The sequence below is a fragment of the Choloepus didactylus genome, chromosome 8, assembly GCF_015220235.1.
Source record: "Choloepus didactylus isolate mChoDid1 chromosome 8, mChoDid1.pri, whole genome shotgun sequence".
NCBI classification, from domain to species: Eukaryota; Metazoa; Chordata; class Mammalia; order Pilosa; family Megalonychidae; genus Choloepus; species Choloepus didactylus.
Genome location: NC_051314.1, coordinates 1881565 through 1903949, shown reverse-complemented (window position 1 = coordinate 1903949; position 22385 = coordinate 1881565). Strand labels below are relative to the sequence as shown.

Sequence of the window (22385 nt, the reverse complement as noted above, 5' to 3'; positions counted from 1 at the left end):
CCGACAAGCATCCGTGCCCCTGCTGTGTCTGGTCCGGCTCGGTGCTGCCCGGGCTCTACGCTGGGCCCTCCAGGGAGCGGCTCCCCCCAGCCCTTCCTCCTTTCCCAGCCCGGTCTTCAAGGATGCCCTCTCCCCGCGGACAGCTGGACCTGCTCTCCCCCAGTTCACCGCAGACCCCTCCCCGGTCCTCCTTCTCTCCAGGGTTCCATGTTCCAGCCCCCTCCAGGCCGTCTCCTAACCCCACGCAGCTCCCTCTCCACATTCCTTGGAAATCGCTTGATGCACTTGACTGGCTTCCACGGTGACCTGTCCGGTGGCTTCCAGGTGGTCCCCACCAGAGCCCCTGGCTTTCGGCCTGGACACCCACCTGTCCTCCGCCCCAAATCGAACTCATTGCCCTGTCAAGTCGGCTTCTCCTGAATCCTCCGTCGTGCATCTGTCTCCCCCTCCCCGTATCCTGAGCCAGAAGGTGGGCTCGCCTGTGCCGAGGCCGGTGGAGGGCCAGCACCGTGGCTGTGCGGCCACGTTCCCAGTGTGCTCAGTGGCTGCGGGGACGCCAGGCTGGTCACGGCTGCTCCAGCTCCCAAGCTCAGAGCCTGTGCTCCTCCCGCTCCTGCTCAATCCTCCGGCCACCTGCCGCTGTCCCTCCCCCGGCCAGTGCCTCCCCTCGATGGCATCCTGCAGCCCCACGCCTCCCTCAGGCTCCCGAAGCAGACCCCGGGGGGCTTCTGGGGCCCCTCCTTCCTGTCCACCCCTCCACCCAGCCAGAGACTCTTCCAGATCCTTTCTCTGCATGTGCCCCTCCAGCAGGAGCCGTCTCAGGTGACCCTCTCACAGCAGGAGGACGGTCCACTCCTCGCTTGGTGTCCGGGACCTGCTTCACCACCCCCCATGCAGGCCCCAGGGAACCATGTGTCCACCCCCCTCTCTCCCCCATCTCCCCTTCCTACCCATCCCCTCCCTCCCCTCCCCTCCTCTCCCTCCCCCCATCTTCCCCCACCTTCATATCTTTCCTTTCCTGGAGACCTGCCCCCTCCACCCTAACTCACCTCTAGGAACCCGCACTGGCGAGGCAGCTGTTGCCCACCCCCCTGACTCTTTTCTAGGAGCCCCACCCCCCACCCACAGTCTTCTGCGCCGTCTAGCGGCCCCCGGCCCTCCCGGGCTGGGAGGGAGCCTCTGTACGCCCCGAGGCAGGCTCACAGCTGGGCACAGAGGCTCTGAGCGGTCGGCTCGGGTGAACGAGGGGCCCCGAGAGGCAGAGAGACGGTCAGCGGAGAGAGCGGACGCCCAGTGGGGCTCGGCTGTGGACTCGGGTTCCTGCTCACAGGGGTTGGTGGCCCTGCGGGTGCCGACTCAGCCCTGGCTCTGCGGGTGCCCTCGGGTCGCAGCGTGGGGCCCTTGCGGTTTGACCGTTTCCTCCTCTCTGGTCCCTCCCTGGGCGGCAGGGCTCCTGCGAGCAGGAAACGTGTCTTGTTCGAGTCCGCGTTGGCTGTGGACCGGGCACTGGATGGAAATTCCTCACGCACGCGGTGGTGGGGGCAGCCCCCCCGGGACGGGAACCGCTCCCATCCGTCCGCTGCGTCCATGCCTTTCATTTTCACCCAATCCTGTGAGGCAGGGGTTCTCGTCACCCCAGTCCTGTGGCAGGGGCCGGGACGCACAGACTGGAAGCACTTTCCTAAGAGGACATGGATGGTTAGAGGGACCCGGGGCCTGCCGTCCAGCATCCCAGCCCGGACGTCCTCCAGCCCTGCCTCTCGGGGGAAAGAGGAGCCGCGGATGGTGCTAAGGCTGAGGCCTGCACTGGACATTGGACATCGCTTGCTTGTCCCAAACCACAGAGTGCGGTCGCAGTTGACTCGTCTGGGGGGGGGAGGTGGCGGCCGGTTGCCAAATCCTAGGCTCTCAGGATTGCTTGGAGGGTACTGGCGGCGGGGGCTCTTTCCCGGAGGCGAGGGCGAGGCGGGGGACTGGGCCCGGTCCCCGGCGTAGGCGTGCAAAGTATGGAGGGCGGCGAGAAAGGAACAGGCGGGACACGGTTCTTTTAGGGTGAAGAAGCCAAGAGAGTTTATTAGGGGAGAGTACAAGCTTATATCGGGCGTTTAGAGGGCGGGGTAGCTGTAGAGGTTAAAGGCTTGGATTGGTTCTGAGAGGGCGTGGAGGTTGATTGAAAAGGGGCGAGAGTTGCTCCGGTAACGGTGTCTGGCAACAATGTATGCGCACTGGTGGTGATGGGAGTTGCACTGGCAACGGGGAGTGTCCGGGCAAGATAAGGGGGTGGGGAAAAGGCGGTTCCCTCCGGCAAGCCTCCCCTAACAGTGTTATTTTGGGTGAGGAAATGGGGCCTGCCTCCGGCCTCACTTTCCCAGGCCCGGGGGGCTGCGGAGGGCGCTGTCGCCCGTGCCCACCACCCTCCCCAGGGGCTGATCAGGTCCCCCAGCCCAGGCCCGCCAAGTTGAAGCACGTAATCAGTGTCCCGCAACAGAGGATCCGAGCAGGGCAGGGCTTCTGAGACAGTGCAGTTTTCTCTCCTCCTCCCTGGGCACGCAGGAGAGCTCTCCTGCATGACCCCTGCCTGCCCCCTGCTCCCCGGCCGGGACGGGACACCTGCCACCTGCCCTGCGGGAGAGATCCGGGTGAGGACAGCCCACACGCGGGCTGGGATGAGTCCTGGGCGGTGACTTGGCTGCAATGAGTTGATTCCACCTGCTAGAGCAACATTAAATGTTTGGGCAAATCACCTGTGTGATGAGGTTACTTGCCGACCGTGCTATAAAGCGTTAAGGGCACACAGACAAAACAAGTCATTCCCACTCTGAAATAATTCGCAGTTTAGTAGGAGGCGTGAACACTTCAGTGGGTCTCACGCTCAGGGTGCACAGGTGCCCCAGGCCGCTCCGTGATTGCAGGTTTGGGGTGACGGACCCTGCCTGGGGGGACCCAGGGACCTGCACACGGATGAGACGTCTCTGTGGTTCTGGTGCATGACATCAGACCCCCGAGGGTCAAACCGAGAAGGACAGGGCGAGACATGGTACAGGCCTCCTGCTCCGTGACCTCAAGGGCGCCTGTTACAGCCGGCGGGGTGTTTGTTTTATTAATATTGATGCTAATGTAATTTTTCTATTATTTCTATTTTTAGGACAGTGAGTTGCTCCCGGCAGTCAAGACTTGCAAAGACTTTACACCTGCCTGGTGCACTTGTGGGGTAGGAGAGAAGCTTTCGGAGATGCAACTAGCAAGCACCACCTATGCACAGGTCTTGCATACAGTAGGTGCTAATTAAATACTTGTTAATTGGTTAGTGGAGCAGAGCAACGTGCTTGCAGTGTTCCTGCTGGGTAAGAGGTGCCTGTCAACCCCGGGAACCCAGAGGAGAAGGGCTTGCTCGCTGGGCATAAATTTATTTTGCAACTAGCTGCTTACCAGGGCGAATTATTTATTGCTTCGTTCCAGCTCTAATAGGCTGATTAAGCCGTGGAGTCCTGGAACTCTTCCAGGGCCAGATCTAACATGGAATGGCACCTCTTCTCCCACTGCCATTTGCACCAGGAACAGAGGTGGGTGGTGAGCATCGTGTGCAGGGGGCCAAGCCTCCTCTCCCCCCGGTGGGGACTGAGCAGCTCCCCCAGGTCATTGCTCACACGACCCCTTCTCCTTGCCTTCCTATAATTACTGCCTGTGGCCACACGCTCCCCCCTCCCCTGCTTTAATTTTCTCCCTAGCACTAATCATCTTTACATAGGCTGCATGGGATACTTGTTTATTATTGTTTAGTGCCTATCCTTCCCCAGTAAAACAAACTACACAAAGACAGGGACCTGGGGGTGCTCCTTCCGCTGCTGCCCCCGGCCATTTAGAAGATAAATCTTTGCAGAATAAATGACTAAGTCAGTGCATCGAGGGCTTCTTTGTGCCCCGAGGCCGCAGTGTTCCAAAGTGCACCCACTCCCAGGTGCGCCCCTCCAGGGCCCCGGGTCCCCGGCTCCTTCTCTGCACACCTCTGAGACCCCACAGGTTTTCCATGATGGCTCCTGCTGTGAAACACCTGCCTGCATGGTCCTCCGCCAAGATCTGTGAACACCAGCAGCTGCGCCAGCGGTGCTTGTTTCACGGAATGTGGTTGTGCCCCGAGTCCATGATGGAGACTGGTGGTGCCCCACCCCATGTCAGTGACCGTTCCCCGGTTGACCACGGGTTTGGCAGTTGGCTGTGCAGACTTTACTACAAGGGCCGTCGCCACAGCCTCCCACTCCGGGTTCCCGGCCACGGGACGGCCAGGCCTGTCATCTCCCGCCCACCCAGTTTGAGTCAACCCTGCGCTGAGCCTCTCGGGGGAGGAACCTGGGCCGGAGGCTGGAGCAGGTGACAAGCCGGTTTTGATGCAGGTCCTGAAGGGATGGGAGCTTCTACATGGGCAGGAAAACACTCATCCTGGAAAGCTGTGCAGCTCAGGCACTGGGGCTGCTGCGGACCAGCTGGGAGAAGGTGCGTTACCTGGCTGCCCTTGGCGTCCGCTGGCCGAGGCTGGCCTTGAGGAGTGAGCAGGAGGCTGACGGGGTGTGGGAAGAGGGCTGCCCGGGGAGGGGCCTGTGGGGAAGATGTGGAGTCGGGGCTTCTTCAAGAGGCCCAGGTGGGCTGGTGGGCTGCTCATGTGTGCAGCTGTCATCTCGACACTGCCTCACTGCTCTCGAGTGCCTCTAAATTTGTGCATCTCAGGGTTAGAATAAAAGATGGGCGTTCTGGGTTGAATCGCATCCTCCAGGGTATGTTAATTCTGAACCCCCGACTCTCAGCACCTAGTGGAAATAGGACTACTGCGGATGGAGCTGGTATAATGGAGGTGAGGTCACCCTTAGGAAGAGAGGACACAGCCAGCACTGGGGAGAAGGACACCATGTGACGATGAAGGCAGAGAATAGAGTGATGTGACTCCAAGCCGAGGATTGCTGGCACCACCAGTGGCGGGAGGAAGCTGGGAAGGGTCCCCCATGCAGGTTCCAGGGGTGCTCGGGCTGCCGACAGCTTGGCTCTGGATCTCTGGCTTCCAGAACTACCAACACCCACCTGGTTTGGGCTCTGTGCAGGTTTGGATATATTATGTCCCCCAAAAGGCCATGTTCTTTGATGCAATCTTGTGGGGGCAGACGTATTTAGTGTTGATTACGTTGGAAACTTTGGATTGGGTTATTTCCATGGAGATATGACCCACCCAACTGTAGTGATGACTCTGATTGGATAATTTCCATGGAGGTGTGGCCCTGCCCATTCAGGGTAGGTCTTGATTAAATCACTAGAGTCCTATAAAAGTGTTCACAGACGGAAGGAGTCCTGAGCAGCTGCAGCCAAGAGAGGCACTTTGAAGAACACACAGGAGCTGAGAGAGGAGCTGGAACACAACCCGGGATCAGCAGACACCAGCCACGTGCCTTCCCAGCTGACAGAGGTGTTCTGGACACCACTGGCCTTCCTTCGCTGAAGGTATACTCATGTTCATGTCTTAATTTGGACATTTTCATGGCCTTCAGACTATAGCTTTGTAAGCAAATAAACCCCTTTATAAAAGCCGATCCATTTCTGGCGTTTTGCATTCCAGCAGCTTTAGCAAACTAGAACAGGCTCCTTTGTTAGGGCGGCTCCAGGATGCCAGGGCGGTGGGAGGTCGATCTTGCATGGCCCCCTTTACTGGGTCATCAGTGGGGCGGTGGGGGGGCTCATCTTCCTGTCCCACACCGAGACTTTCTCTTCTGACTCCCAGGCCCCCGAGAGCTCCTCGGAGCAGACACCTCACGTGTTTGTGTTCGTAAACCCAGCACCCATCAAGAGGGCTTGGCAGTTACAGTTGCCTAGTCCAGGGTGGCTGGATGAGCGGGTCGGTGGGTCGGTGGGTGGAAGTGAAACGGGAGCTAGAATCCAGTGGGCCTCGGGTTTCACTTTATGTCAGGGCGGATCAGGAAACGCCAGTGTGTGGAGGGAAGAGAACTGGGGCTGGGGTGTTTCTTCTTTCCATTTAAACATCTCTACCTCAGAGGGGCCTCCCCGGCCAGGGCACCTTCCCTGACCCTGAACCGCGCCCCTTAGCAGGACGTTTGCAGAGCCGTGGGATGACCGGACGCTGCCTTCTGTACTCATTGCTCCTCCCGCCCTAGAAGGCACCTCCCCGAGCACAGGAGCACCCCTCTCCCGCTCACCGTCAGGTCCCAAGCACTCACATCACTGCCAGCTCACGGTAGAGTCCAATGAGCATTTACTGACTGACGCAGACGTTGTTTCTGAGAGGATAAAGCCGTGTGATCGTCGGGAACAGGCTTGCTCGGGGTCTCTGTGGGATCCAGGACCCCAGATGTTCCCTCGTCCAGTCTGGGAGGACCACCCGGGGATCCCTGGGAGCAGGACGTTGCACCCCGTCTTCCTCCATCTGGGTGACAGTGGATCGTTAGCGAGCCCTGGCACTTACAGAGGGGCTTAGCTGATTAATGAGATTTGGTTCTGGTTTTCTTCTGATCATCTATTTTTTTCTGCATAAATTCTCTGAATGACATGTAGATAAATTCTTGAAGTTATTAGTTTTCCCCTTGACACAGAATTTCATCATCTTACCTATTTAACTAATTTATTAGTTACAATTGCACCTCAAAATGGCACCAACTTCAGTATAATCAAAAACCACATTTCAATTATTCATTGAGACTTTAATTAAGAAGCCCCACTAAATTAATAAAAGCTCCAGAACGAATGTAATGAAAAACCTCACAGCCTTGGCCAACTCTCCTCCATCTCGGGGATGAGGTTCCCGTCTGCAGATCACTATCTGTCCTGCTCCTGGCTTGGAGGAGTGCACGACTGTTACCAAATGGTGCAATTTGGCGATGTTTCCCACCTGAATGAGAAAAGAATTCTAAACCGCTACTCGTCCCACAGTGGAGGACGTGCAGGGCGGAAAATCCCGCCGGAGTGGATCTGGGTGGAAGGTGAGTGGGGGCGGCGCAGGGAGAATGTCTCGCTGGGTGCCCTGGTCAGCCCCCGTCTTCCTTTGCTTGGCTCTGGGGAGAGACAGGAGCTTCCAGCCTGGTGCCGACAAAAGGCCCTGGACGTCAGTTGTCCTGTGGTGGAGCCGCCACCCCGGGCCACTGTTTTCCAAATGCTCGGCCTTAAATTGGGGGAGGAATTTGAAGGACGGGTGGGGCAGAAGAACCCCGATCTGATGTTGCCTCCAGGTGAGGGGCTCCATTCCAGGGGCGCCACCAGAGCTGGCCTTTGGGGTGCTCCCAGATCCTGCCCCGTGGCTTATTCTACTGGCTCAGAACTCTCATGGGGGCACGGTTAATCATCACCGCCTGTTCCGGTTTGCTAAAGCTGATGAAATGCAGTATACCAGATATGGGCTGGTATTTACAATGGGGATTTATTAGCTTACAAGCTTACAACTCTGGGGCAGTGGAAATGTCCAAATCAAGGCATCCTCAGGATGATAACTTCTCCCTGAAGACAGGCCACCGGCATCCTCAAACCCCTTCCCATGGCAGGCACATGGCGCGTCTGCTGCTCTCCCTTCCCTCCCAGGTTTCATTGCCCCCAGCTCCTGGCTCCAGGGGCCTCCTCTCTGAGCTCCTGTGGGTGTCCTTCTCAGATTCTCTGGAGCTTTTGCTGTGTCTTCCCTCTGTTGTTTATCCTCTTATAAAAGCACTCCAGTAAGAGGATTCAGACCCACCTCGAATTGGGTGGGTCACATCTCAGTTGACATAAACTCATCAAAATTCCCCACCCATAATAGGTCTACACTCACAGGAATGGATCAGCTTTAAAACATGATTTTCTGGAGTCCATCAAATCTCCAAATCATCACACTTCCCAAACCCAGATACTTTGGTTCCTCAATCACTCGTTTATTTAACCGCCTGATGTTGAACCGAGTGTGCTGGGTGAGATGAATATGACCACACCCCATAGGTACGTTAAGAATGGTGGTATGCTGGTCTGAATGTATTATGTCCCCCAAATGCCATTATCTTTGATGCAATCTTGTGTGGGCAGATGTATCAGTGTTAATTAGATTGTAATTCTCTGAGTGTTTTCATGGAGATGTGCCCCACCCAACTGTGGGTGATGACTCTGATTGGATAGTTTCCATGGAGGTGTTGGCCCGCTCATTCAGGGTGGGTCTAAATTAAATCACTGGAGCCATATAAATTAGCTGACAAACAGAAGGAACTCAGTGCAGCTGAGAGTGACATTTTGAAAAGGAGCTACAGCCAAGAGGGACACTTTGAAAAATGCACAGGAGCTGAGAGAGATGCTACAGATGAGAGACAGTTTGAAGATGGCTGTTGAAAGCAGACTCTTGCTCCAGAGAAGCTGAGAGAGGACAAACAGCCCAAGAGCAACTAAGAGTGACATTTTTGAGGAACTGCAGCCTAGAGAGGAACGTCCTGGGAGAAAGCCATTTTGAAACCAGAACTTTGGAGCAGACGCCAGCCACGTGCCTTCCCAGCTAACAGAGGTTTTCTGGATACCATTGGCCATCCTCCAGTGAAGGTACCCGATTGCTGATGAGTTACCTTGGACACATTATGGCCTTAAGATTGTAACTGTGTAAACAAATAACCCCCCTTTATAAAAGCCAATCCATGTCTGGTGTTTTGCATTCCAGCAGCATTAGCAAACTAGAACATATGAGGAGTGGGCAGGAGGGGAAGGCAGGTAAGCAGGTGGGTGATGTGGTGACAGAGGCACTGCCACAGCTCGGCGTGCAGCAGAGAGCCTGAACTCGAGGGAATAATTACACCCGAGGTGCCAGCAGGGAGGCTTGAACCGAGGTTGGAAGTGACCAAGGGTTCCCTGGCGGGCAAGTTCCAGGAGCAGCTGTGAGGGACGGCAGGGCTGCATGGCTCTCGGAGCAGCAGGGGGAGGCTGGCTGGGGCCGCCTGGTGGGCGGGGACTTGCGTCAGGGACTGGAAGTTTCCTTTCTATGGCAGTGCCCACCCAGGACAGCATCAACTGTGCATGAGCCACTTGAACGGGTTTGTGTGTCTGTGAATTGAGCCGCTTTCCTAGCTGTTTCATCTTATAATAGGTCAACTGCAGAAGTATAAATAGCTGAGTGTAAACAGGAGTCTTGGAGACAGGATGTGCAAATGGGCCAGGGTCCAGACATGAAACAGGCCCCCAGGCCCAGAAGGACACAAAGCTCCTCATGTCAGCACACCCAGGGGAGCTGAGCCAGGCAGGGGGTGGGAGAATTTTCCTGTCCTCGCAGCATGAACCAGCAGGTCCACGTCCTTGGGTGATAAACCATGGCCACGGGCTTTGCTGCTTTCAGTGCAGAGCTGTTGGCCCAGGTGTGGCTGGGTCCTTGCCGTGACTGAGGAACGTCCCTAAAAGGACATGTTCCGTTCCAGCCTCCAGTCCCGTGAACCTGACATTGTTTGGAAATGGAGTGTTGAGGATGTCACTGGTTAAGACGAGGCCTGACTGGGGCCCTGATCCAACGAGATGGGGTCCCCATCAGGAGAGGAGTTTGGGGCTCCGGGGGAAGAGGCCATGTGAAAACGGGGGCAGGGGCGGCAGTGCTGGGACTTCAGCAGCAGGAAGGCCAGTCTCGGAATGGCAGCAGTGGCCGGCCCTGCCCTGGGGGACACACGCACTGCACCCTCGGAGCTGGCCCTGGAGTCTGAGGATGGAGCTGTGCTCCCGGCGGGAAGGTTAGGTATGAGGGATACATGAGAGGCTTGAGGGATAAAGGGGGGACAGGGGCTCTGCTGGCAAGTGCTGGGCTGGAGCCCACTCAGCAGCCAGCTCTCTGGCAGATTCCACAGGGAAAAGAAGAGAAGGGAAAACGGAGACTCTTGCCTTAGGGCTTATGGGGTGGTTTGAATCTGTTGTGTCCCCCATAAAAGACTATGTTCTTTTGATCCACTCTTGTAGGGGCAGACCTATTGGGGGTGGGGCCTTTGATAAGGTTGTTTCCATGGAGATGTGACCCCACCCTTTCAGGGTGGGTCTTAATTAGTTCACTGGAGTCCTTAAGAGAGCCCGGGAGAGAGAGAGAGCTCAGAGCTGACACAGACCCAGTCTCTGGTAGAAGCTGAGAAAGATGTTTTGAGTTGCTAAGCTAGGAGATGAAGCCCAGAATTTGCCCTGGAGAAGCTAAGTGAGAACCCACAGATGCTTAAAGATAAAGCCACTGGACTCAGAAGTTGAAAGCAACACAACCTGGGAGCAAAGACCAGCAGACACCAGCCACGTTCCTCCCCAGCTGACAGAGGTGTTCCAGATGCCATTGGCCTTTCTTCAGTGAAGGTATCCTCTTGTTGATGTGTTAGTCTGGACACTTTTATGGTCTTAGGACTGAAACTTTGTAACCTAATAAATCCCCTTTATAAAAGCCCATCCATTTCTGGTATTTTGCATTCCAACAGCTTTAGCAAACTGTAACAGGGCTTCTGGGATGGCAGGCACCAGCAACACAAACAGTTACCACTTTCAACAGTGACCTCTGGATGCTTTGAGCTTCCATGATGGGGCGGGGGTGGTGATAAACGCACTGCACCTGATCACTCATTCTAAGGTTTCATTCTAATGGGTAGAGGTTAATTTTCACATGTTTTAGGGGGAAATGGAGAATTGGGCAAGTCTGAGGATTGACCCCAATAGTCCCGGCTGGTAAGAGGTCCTGGCGGCTGCGTCACATTCCGGCACCAACCTGAGCATTAACACGATAATCCCAGGTGCAAAGTGGCCTGGAGGGACAGAGACATGGAAACGTCCGGCCGTTTCCCAACTGGCGAGAGCAAGTCAGAGGCAATGGACAGAGCAGCTTGTCATGGTACAGGGTCCAGGTAGGGGTTGCTGGGTTTCTCAAAGGTGTTTCAAACCTCTATGTCTCCAAACTGGGGCCTTGGCAGACCCCAATCTACGGCAGCTCTGGACGAGGGCAGGGTCCACCCCTGCCTACCTCACAGGCTGAGGGGTTTTGTTCCTGGGGGGTGGGGACTTGGTCCCCTCTTGTGACCCCCACCAGTCCCCAGCCCAGGGAGCTCCTGAGCCCTACGTTCCCGATGGGCGGGAATTCTGCCTGTCACCAGGAGCGTGACTCCTGTGCAAGCGGCTGCACTGCTGGCAGACATGCTGGCTTCTCCTTTATCCCTGAAACTGGAGCTTGGCCAGGGCAGGGGGTGTAACCCTTCCACACTCTCTCCTGGCTCCAGGGCTCCGGGAGGGCACAGGTGTGTGTTGCTCTCGGGGGCTGCTGAGCTCTTCGGGGAATACGGGATGGCAGAAGCCAGCCTTTGCTTCTCGGAAGCCAGTGGGGTGGGATGTAACGCAGGGGAGCCAAACCCTTCTGCAGAAGAAGCTGCCAAGAGTGTCCTTTCTGAGACGTTATCAAGAGATCTTGAAAAATTAAAAGACAAATAACTTATGTGAGATTAATTCATTGCACTTTAGTGCTTGTCAGAACATCAGAGATGGTAGTTGCCAATTAATAATGCATGTTTTTGTAATATCATTTATTTTATCATCCTTAGCATTAGGGATTATAGAACTGAAGCTAACATACTATACTCAATTATAATTAATGAAAACACAAACAAGGCACGAGGCAGTCACGGCAAGCTGCATTCACCATCCAAAGGTAGTAGGAGATGATGTTACCCTTAGACCCTCCAGTTTCTATCCAGAAAAATACAACAGGCGCAGGTTCTCTAGAAGGTGTTCTTTGATCTCTGTGTCAAGGGTCTTAAGAAACAAATGTCCTGGTTTTATCTGTATCCGTTCGTGTTTTCTAGAGCATCTCAGCTCCCTTTTCGCAGTCCCTGGGGTTCCTCTTCACATATCAGCGGGGAATGATGCTAACGGACCCGGGCCTGAGACTTTTGGAAGAGAACAGGCAACACCAGCTGCTTCTCTCCCCTTCCCTTCCCTCACTCTCTCACCCTCTCCACACAACACACACACACACACACACACACACACACCTGATGATTCCCAGCTTTTTGAGCTGAATCCCAGAATCTCAAATTGGCGAGTCTAACCTGTCCTTGAATTTCCTCCAATAAGTTCTCACTGAGGTTTATTTTGCTTCTGCCTAGGAACCTCCAGTGATGCAAGTCTCTAATGCAGGGAGCAGCTCATTCGCTTATCAGGTGGATCAAAAAATCAGGGACAACCTGAAATAACACAAATTTAAACAGAAATATCACCCAAACATTGAGCTACAATCCGTCTCTTACTTTCTGCCAGTCCTGGATTTCAGATCGGCCCCTGGAGGTCACACCCACATATGCACCTGCACACACAACCCAGAAAACTATTTCTTCTCCTTGAAAGGTTTTCAAATATTTGGAGGACTTTTTCATGCCTTTTCTTGATCTTTTCTTCTTCTGGGCAGGGCACGCTCAGCCCCCTTGAAATATTCCTCAAGAGTCTTGGATTCCACATGCTCTAATATACACCAATTCCTTCAGCGAACATTATTGAGTACTATATTAGTCAGGGTTCTCCAGACAAAAAGAACTGACAGGAGATATATGTATGTAAATAGTAAGAGATTCATTACAGGAATTGGCTTACAGAACCATTGGGATTAGCAAGTTCATATCCATAGGGCATGCTGCAAGTTGAAAACTCCAGAAAAGGTAACAATGAATTCCCTGGGAGAATCTGCTGGCTGAAGCAGAGACAGTTCTTCTTTCTGACTGCTGAAGCCTTCAGCCCTGGCTTCACAACCTCCTGGATGAGGATTCTCTCTCATCTTTTGTTGATTATAGATGCAATTAGCTATAGATTTAATTAGCTGTAGATACAACCAACTGACCGTAGATGCAAATCCATCATGAAACATCCTCACAGTAGCAATCAGGCTGGTGCTTGCTTGACCAAACGTGTGGACACCATCACCCAGCCAAGTGGAAACATGAATGTAACCATGACAGGTACCACTCAGGTGCTGAGGGAGCATCAGTGAACTAATGGCCAAGAGTCCCCCTGTCCCCGTGCCACACTCGCTAGTGGATGCGTCTGCTCAGAGCTCTCTAAACCATTCCACCTGGGCCTGGAGCCCTTGGCCAGACAGATGTCCTCAACTCTTGTGTCAGCGTCCCAGTGGGCAATGTCACCTTCCAGCCTGGTTTTCACTGCTATTATATAGCCCAATTTTACATGGGTCTTCCTGGCTTCTGTATTCTCTTCCTGGGTATTGGGGATCGAGTCATGCCCCCCACAAGAGAACGTTCAAGTCTTAGTCCATGTCCTACAGGTCTGAACCCATCTGTAAAGAGGACCTCCAAAGACATTGTTCTAGGGCAGATGTGGACTTATTTGTGAACAGGGTCTTCAAATGCCCCATTCAGATGAGGCCGCCTTAGGACAGGCCTTGGTCCCTATTACTGGGGTCCTTACAAAGAAGGAAATTCGGGTGCAGCCAGTCAAGAAGAAGCTGAGTCAGCATTCATCAGAGGAGCAGACGCAAGGAGAGAGGATGGCCAGGTGGAGGTCTCCGGGAGAAAGCAAGCCCTGTGTCCACCTTGATTTGGACTTGTAGCTTCCAAAACCATGAGATGGTCACTCTCCGTTGATTAATCAACCCATTGTGTGGTGCTGGCCATAGCAGCCCTGACTGAGACACCAGGGCATCACACGATCATCTTTAATGACAACTTCTTGGTTTCTAGTTTTTGTCCTTTTACGAGATCTACCTTGTCATTGATGAAGCAGAGCACGGGGCTGCCTTCCTGAGGCTCTTTCATGTTCTTTTCCAGGTCCTCCTGACGAGGGGCCAGTCTACAACCCCAGAGGCATGATCAGCGCTAATAGGGAATTTAGACACTACTGGTCCCATGGAGGAGGAACCTGACACCCAAAGCATGAGGCCACTTTTCTGCTAATTTACCCCTTCTGTGCAGTAATTTCATTTCTGTTGTGGCTTCTTCTCTCCTTTTCTATTTTTTATTTTAGTGGGTAGTGTCAGTGGAGTGTCTGATTGTGTGCCGTGCTCCCCATTCTGTATGCTCAAGGTGGGTGTCACTGCACAGTCTCACGGCACTTTCATCAATTCATTATTTTAGCCAAGAAAATATTTTAACTTTTTATTGTGAAAAGTTCCAAAGAAGAGAGAGAATAATATTATAAACACCCAAACACCACAGTTCAACAAAAATTATTGACGTTGTGCTGCAATTTCTTAATCTATTTCTCCAAGGATGTTTTCACGATTGTTTTAAAGCATATTCCAGACATGGCCATTTCAACCATAAATCCTTCATTAAGCATATTTACTTAAAAAAGATCTATATCTGTAGCTATAGCTAAATCTGAATTACTTTCCCTGTATCTATATTTGTATCTAAATTGTACCTACCTATAGCTGTCTATATCTATGTAGCTATGTAACTATGTATCTATCTATCTATCTATCTATCTATCTATCTATCTATCTCTCTGTCATCTATCCATCTATGATATATCTATTCTCTATCATCTATCTATCTAATCTATCACAAAAACCACTGTGCCATCACCACACCTCAGTAACAAAGTTTACTGTAGGCCCTTGGTGGTTTACAATTTCCAATCCATATTCAAATTTTCACTACAACCTCAAAGAGGTCTTTTTAAACTTGGTTTGTTCTTCGCAGTTGGTGTCTTCAGTTCTTATTTTCTACAACTCACCTCCCTGTATAGACCATTGATTTGCTGGAGAAACTGGTCCCACTCGGCCCGTCCCTCTCCCCCTGGTGCCGCGTGAACTGCTGACGGCTCTGAGGCTTGGTCTAATCCGGTTCCGTTTTCGGCTGGGATGCTTCGCGAGCAGCGCCCGGCGTCTCCTGTTGTCTCCCACGTCAGGAGACACGTCGGTCCTGGTGACGTTAGGACCAGCTGGGTCAGCCGGGCCCCTCCAATCTCCAGCCGCCATTTCCCTGAATGGAGATGACAAGCAGCCAGTTATGTTGATTGGCCAGATCAACGATTTCATTAAGAGTTGCAAAATGGTGATTCCATAATTCTAACTTTACCTTTGAGTAACATCTGGGCTTTTTATACATAGAATAATTTTCTCTCATAGAACTTAAACTAAATATGGGGGAGATGAGCATCTGAATTTTGCCCTCACTATTTTCAGAGTGAAGAGTTGCCTCTAGCAGCCTCCCAGTTTGACCACTGAGGATACATCTTTGAACATCACTGCGGATATATAGATTTATAGGTTTAATGTGTTTTAATCCATTGTAGTTTTCATTCTTTTTGGTTTTCTCATTGCTCCATATGAGGACAGTGAAAGTCTTTTCCAATGGAGACCTCTGGGTGGAAGTTTAGAGTTTTCATTAAATTTAGAAAAAAATGTCTGTTGTTTTAAATATTTTTTGTATACCTTTTCCTGGAATTCCATTTACATGTGTGTTAGTTCAATATTATACCACAGATCGTGGATACCCTGTGTTTTTTCAAGTTCAATTTTATTTGCTGTTGCAGTGTTTACTCTGCTTATAACTATCCAGTGCATTTGTCACTTGCGTTTTGCAGTACTAGTACTTTCATCTGCTTCTTCTTGACAATTCATATTTCTCTCCTTATTATAGTCATGTGTTCCATAAATTCTTAAACACACACACACACACACACATATATGAATTTTGTTTTGGTGACATTTGTATTACTTTCAGACCTGACTGATCTTTTTTTAGGCTTGATTCTAAGCTTTGTTAACACAGATCTGGAGTATTCTTTGCTCTAAGGTAGTTTAGCCCTTTCACTAAAGGTTGACTGTCTGGGATATTTACTGAATACCACATATGTTCACCAAATTCTCTCCGCTCTGGTGAAGGAAACTTGAATGACCCCAGCTCTGTGTAGACTGGGAGTTGTTCAGCTTCTAGATCCCAGGGGTTCTGAGCTCCGTCTATGGAATTTTGCTCTCCTTATGCACACATTCACATCCAACTTTAGACTCTGGAGAGGCCATATGGATTTCTGGGGCACTTTGTCCAGCGCGTTCCTGCAGGGAAGCCCAGGGATGCCAGTCCCCGCCCCCCGACTCGGGGACAGCTGTGCCCTGCCTCACCTCACCCTCGGCAGAGAGCTGCACGGGAGTAGGGCTCACCACACCCGCTTCCCCTCTTGGGGATCCTAGTCTGGCTCCCTGTGACTCGGCCTCTATAATCAATTGCTCCACATATTTTGTCCACTTTCCTGGTTGTTTACCGTGAGAGGGCAAGCCTGGTTCCATTTACATTGTCAAAGAGGAAGAAGGAGTCTGTCCACAAACTTTTTTTTTTTTTTCCTCATTAAACTTTGTTTTAATGGGTCTCAAAATTCTGTGACAGATTTTTGGTTGTTGTTTCCATTTAAAAAGTACTGATTTTAAAAACTAATAACTTAAAACTGCCACACAAAAACAAATGGTCCACAAAACATTCCTTTCCTTCTGAAAGTTTTACAATGCATTGTTATCATTAACCAGTCTTTTACTATTAAACTTAAATGGCCAATTGAGACAAACAGTTCTGAGACCGCTCTTCCACCACTGATTAAGACTGGGCTGGCAGGTGTCATAGGTAACATTCATTTAGCCTTCTGAGCTTTCTGGGCAGACTTGGTGACCTTGCCAGCTCCAGCAGCCTTCTTGTCCACGGCCTTGATGACACCCACAGCAACTGTCTGTCTCATATCCCGAACAGCAAAACGACCCAGAGGAGGATAATCAGAGAAGCTCTCAACACACATGGGCTTGCCAGGAACCATATCAACAATGGCAGCATCACCAGGTTTCAGAAATTTGGGGCCATCTTCCAGCTTCTTACCAGAATGACGATCAATCTTCTCCTTCAGCTCAGCAAACTTGCAAGCAATGTGAGCTGTGTGACAGTCCAGCACAGGTGCATAGCCAGCACTGATCTGGCCTGGATGGTTCAGGATAATCACCTGAGCAGTAAAACCAGCTGCTTCCATCGGTGGATCGTTTTTGCTGTCACCAGCCACATTGCCATGACGAACATCTTTTACAGACATGTTCTTGACATTGAAGCCCACAGTGTCCTCAGGAAGAGCTTCACTCAGTGCTTCATGGTGCATCTCAACAGACTTGACTTCAGTTGTAACGTTGACTGGAGCAAAGGTGACCACCATGCCCGGTTTGAGAACACCAGTCTCCACTCGGCCCACAGGGACAGTACCAATACCACCAATTTTGTAGACATCCTGAAGAGGCAGACGCAAGGGTTTGTCAGTTGGACGAGTGGGTGGCAGGATGCAATCCAGAGCTTCAAGCAGTGTGGTTCCACTGGCATTGCCATCCTTACGGGTGACTTTCCATCCCTTGAACCAAGGCATGTTAGCACTTGGCTCCAGCATGTTTTCACCATTCCAACCAGAAATTGGCACAAATGCTACTGTGTCGGGGTTGTAGCCAATTTTCTTAATGTAGGTGCTGACTTCCTTAATGATTTCCTCGTATCTCTTCTGGCTGTAGGGTGGCTCAGTGGAATCCATTTTGTTAACACCAACAATTAGTTGTTTCACACCCAGTGTGTAAGCCAGAAGGGCACACTCACGGGTCTGCCCATTCTTGGAGATACCAGCTTCAAATTCACCAACACCAGCAGCAGCACTCAGGACAGCACAGTCAGCCTGAGACGTGCCTGTGATCATGTTTTTAATAAAGTCTCTGTGCCCTGGGGCATCAGTGATGGTCACATAGTACTTGCTGGTCTCAAATTTCCACAGGGAGATATCAATGGTGATACCACGCTCACGTTCAGCTTTCAGTTTATCCAAGACCCAGGCATATTTGAAGGACCGCTTTCCCATCTCAGCAGCCTCCTTCTCAAATTTTTCGATGGTTCTTTTGTCGATTCCACCACATTTGTAGATCAGGTGGCCAGTAGTGGTGGATTTGCCCGAATCTACGTGTCCAATAACGACAATGTTGATATGAGTCTTTTCCTTTCCCATTTTGGCTTAAGAATCAGGGATGGTTTTCACGACACCTGTGTTCTGGTGGCAAACCCATTGCGAAAAAGCTGTCCACAAACTTTTGTGTGTTGGAGTATATGGCATGAAAACCTACGAAGGAGATACTAGATGAAAATTCAAAAATAAATTTAAGTGAATAAATGATTAATATCTGTTATTGCAAGATTTCTTTCAGTCATTGACTTGTAAAGTAGACAAATATTTAAAAACAGTATGCCTACTTGTATTAGTAAGCTTGATCAACAGTGTCATTCCTTCCGGAAATGTTTATGGAGCAGCTACTTTGTATAAGATTGCGGGACACTGATTACGCGCTTTAACTTGGCGGGCCTGGGCTGGGGGACCGGATCCACCCCTGGGGAGGGTAGTGGGTACGGGTGAGTGCGCCCTCTACAGCCCCCCGGGCCTGGGAAAGTGAGGCCGGAGGCAGGCCCCATTTCCTCACCCAAAATATACCAAATGTTAGGAGAGGCTTGCCGGAGGGATCCGCCTTTTCCCCACCCCCTTATCTTGCCCGGACACTCCCCGTTGCCAGCGCAACTCCCATCACCACCGGTGCGCATACATTGTTGCCGGACACCGTTACGGGAGCAACTCTCGCCCCTTTTCAATCAACCTCCGCGCCCTCTCAGAACCAATCCAAGCCTTTAACCCTTGCAGCTACCCCGCCCTCTAAATGCCCGATATAAACTTGTACTCTCCCCTAATAAAGCTCTCTCTCTCTTGGTTTTCATCATCCTAAAAGAAACGTGTCCCGCCTGTTCCTTTCTCGCCGCCCTCCATACTTGCACGCCTCCCGCCGGGGACCTGGCCAAGTCCCCCGCCTCGCCCTCGCCTCCGGGTAAGAGCCCCCGCCGCCGGTACCCTCGGAGCAATCCTGGGAGCCTAGGATTTAGCAACCGGCCGCCACCCTCCCCCAGACGAATCAACTGCGACCGCAAAGATACTGTTCTTGCTCTTGAGGATATAACTGAATAATCACGCAACATTCCTGGTTCATACCATTTGCTGTATTGCTGGTAGAGAAGTTGCACAAAAAGCAGACAAATAAAGCAATGATATAAGGTATAGCTAATGATTCCCTTTTGTAATTGAAGCTGTTATGTACCCCCAGAAAAGGCCATGTTCTTTTAATCCATTCCTGTGGCTGTAGAGCTACTGTGGGTGGGGACTTTTGATTAAGTTATTTCAATTGAGATGTGATCCCACCTCATTCAAGGTGGATCTTAGTCCTCTTACTGGAGTCCTTTATGAGAGGATATACGACAGAAAACAGCCCCAGAGAAGCTGAGAGAGGAGGCCACTGAAGCCAGAAGCTGAAAGCAACAAAACCTGGGAGAGAAGGACCAGCAGACGCCACCAGGTGCTTTGCTAAGACAGAGGAGCCCAAGCTCTCCGGTAGCCAGTCTTCAGGGAGAAAGCATCACCTGAAGATACCTTGAGCTGGACATTTTCACAGCCTAAGAACTGTAAGCTTGCAAGTTAATAAATCCTACTGAAAAAGCCAACCCATTTCTGGTACATTGCATTTCATTAGTTTTAGCAAACCAAAACACCCCTTACAAAGCAAAAAATGCACTGCATCTCCCTGGCTCCATGAAACATTGGAGAAAAAGAACACTGAAAAGGCACAACAAAAATCTCAATTCCACAAGGCAGAAAATTGACAGGCCAATATTCTTAGCAAGATGAAAAAAAAAACCTTGAAATTAATTAAAAAAATAAACGAGGAAACAAAAGTGTACCAATTGGAAGTTTTATTTTAAAAAAAGGTACCTAATTTTCTGGTCTGTCAAATTGGGAGCGAAAGGCACAATTCCAAAACTACAATCCAGCTTAGGAAACTGCTGGAGACAACCTCACCCTGGGCCGCCGTCTTCTGGTTCATCGAAATCGGACGGGCAGGTGCTCGGCCTGGGCAGACCTGCCTGCATCCCCGACGGTGCCTGGCACTCGAGCCCCCCGCCTCTGTCCTTTCCGGGTCTTCCCCTCCGGAGCTGCCTCTATTCCCTGCTCTCTCCTGGCCGAGACGTGGAGAACCGGCCGTGTGGCCTCAGTGGCCTCCGTCCTCGTGGCCCGTTGTCCGTGGTCACAGGGCCTGGAAAGGAGCCCGTCCCCTCCGTACCTTCTCGGTCCCCACAGCGACTTGGGGAGGCCAGCTCTGCTCAGCAGGGACCCCGTGGGGCCCCGGGGAGGGGCCATCCTTCCGGCTCTCGGAGTCGCTGTCGGGGCGGAGGGGGCCTGGGACTCGGCGGCTCCGCTCCAAGCCGGGGCGCAGACAGAGCACCACGTGCCCCTCACGGCCATCTTGATCTGACCATAACAAAATGCGAGGCTTCAGCTCACTTGCAGCTCAGGCAAACCCGATGCAGGGAAACAGCCAGAGCCACCAGCAATTCAGTCCTCAGAGAGGAAAAACGAAATCAGGGGAAATGGGCATCCAACTCAAGAAGATGGAAATAGAGGACCAAAGTAAAAGCAAGAAAATAAGAGGTCTGGATAAATAAAGGTGAGAGCAGAGATAATGAATTAGAATGTTCTAGATGTATTAAGCAGGTTTTATAAATAAATTAACTATTTCTTTTAAAAGACCAATAAAATAGGTAACTGTATAGAAAATCTAATCAAGGAAAAAGTAAGAGACAGGCAACATACATCTTATGGATTTTTAAAAGAGATTATAGGATTATACAGTAGGTGTTCAATGAAGGTTTGTGGGATTAACGAGAAGGTATTCTAACTGGGGATTCTACGTAGAACTGTACAGTGACAATTTTGAAACCTGAATGAAATTGTTGACAGTCATGAAAACACAAATAACCAATATTGATTCAAAATGGAATGTTTACACCACTTTGGTAAGCCAGCTTGGTGCAGGATAAGCTTATAAAAATCAATAGCTTTTCTTATACTAGAAATAAATACCTGGAAATGGAAATGAGGGGAAAATAATTCATTCATAACGTTCAAACAAACTATAAAATGCCTAGGAATTATTTTGAAACGAAAGGCACAAGGCCTATATGTCTTATTAAATGACATAAAGTAGGAACCAAAGTAATGGAAAGATAGTCTGTCCCTGTAGGGGAAAGTTTTATAACCTAAAACATCAATTCTTCCTCTCTTAATGTAAATGTTGAATGTGATTCCAGTTAGATTACCAGCCATCTTATTTAATGGTCTTAAGTTCAGATGAAAGAGTGAATTCTCAGGAAGAGCCAAAAGAACTCTGAAAAAGAATAAATGAAATATTTCCTTTTGCCGGATGATAACTTATTTCCAAGCTGCTTTAATCAAATCAATTTGGTACTGGCACAGGAAGGGAAACGCACATCAGAGGAAAATAGAGAATTCAGAAATACAGCCTAATCTCTGGGATTCAATTTGTGATAAAAGTGGCGTTCCAACCTAGAGGAAAGAATGGCTCATCCAATAAGCACTGCAGAAACGACATCAGCCCCTGTGTCAGGTAAGAGCAGAAATATATATTTATATGAATTCCAGATGAATTAAAGTCTTAAGTAATAAAATAGTAATAGTAATAATAACCAGGAGCAAATCTTGAAATCTTGATTCTTAATAGGAATTTAGAAGCTGTAAAAGAAAGACATTTTTGTCCACATGGCAATTCAAATATTTTGATGGGAAAGAGATGTTATAAATGAAGTGAATACAGAAATATTATACAGACAAATATTTTTAATGCAGATGGTAGGTGTAATGTTAGCAGCCGTAACAGCCAACGAGCATATAATACAATTAGAAAATGGAAAAGGGTAAAAGTCATGACCAACAAATGCCTGAAAAAGATTTTCAAACACACGGCTAAGTAGAGGACTTTAAATGAGAGAAACGCTAGGTTTTACACGTCTCAAATGAAGAAAATATAATATGGCATCTCTTGATGGCAGGGAAGATGTTCCTCTTTCATATTATTTGTTTAAATTTAAATTGTTGTGGGGTTTGTGGAAAGCAGCCTGGAGGATGATGCACACACCCTTTGGTGCCCTTTGATGCCAGCGACCCCTTCTCTCTTGCATGCATTATTCTGGTTATTTTTTGGTGGCAGTGGATGCAAAAATAGGTGTCCACCTAGCCGGGAATCTGTCTTGTAGAAATGAAATGCTGATAGAGATGATCTTTGTTGTGCGGGGATGTTTCAAATGCAGGTTTTTTGTTGGCAAAACAAAACAAAACACACGTTCGACACGGCACGCGACAAGGACCCCCCCGGGAAGCACTGCACGATGGAAAGCGGGTGCAGGTGACAGTGCGCCAGCGTTGCCCATATGGGGGGCACTGGGAACGGCCTCCAATGGCTGCACTCTCTCCCGTTTCCTTTCTGGGCGTGAACTCACAAAAGGTGTGGAAGTCCCTGTCTTCTCCTCTCACCTCCTGCCCACCCACCCACCGCC

The 22385-nt window shown here is 50.5% G+C and overlaps 1 protein-coding gene across 1 annotated transcript; it reads right to left on the bottom strand.

Moving 5' to 3' along the window:
- Window positions 1–16549: 16549 nt before the first annotated feature.
- Window positions 16550–18015, bottom strand: LOC119542026 (elongation factor 1-alpha 1-like). Its single transcript, XM_037846489.1, has one exon. The coding sequence runs from the start codon at window positions 17947–17949 to the stop codon at window positions 16561–16563; it is 1389 nt and encodes a 462-aa protein (XP_037702417.1). The 5' UTR covers window positions 17950–18015; the 3' UTR covers window positions 16550–16560.
- Between the last annotated feature and the right edge of the window lie 4370 nt (window positions 18016–22385).

What these genes read in the sequence shown, in the direction of transcription:
- LOC119542026 (XM_037846489.1), bottom strand. Translation starts at nt 17,949, where the DNA reads ATGGGAAAGGAAAAGACTCATATCAACATTGTCGTTATTGGACACGTA.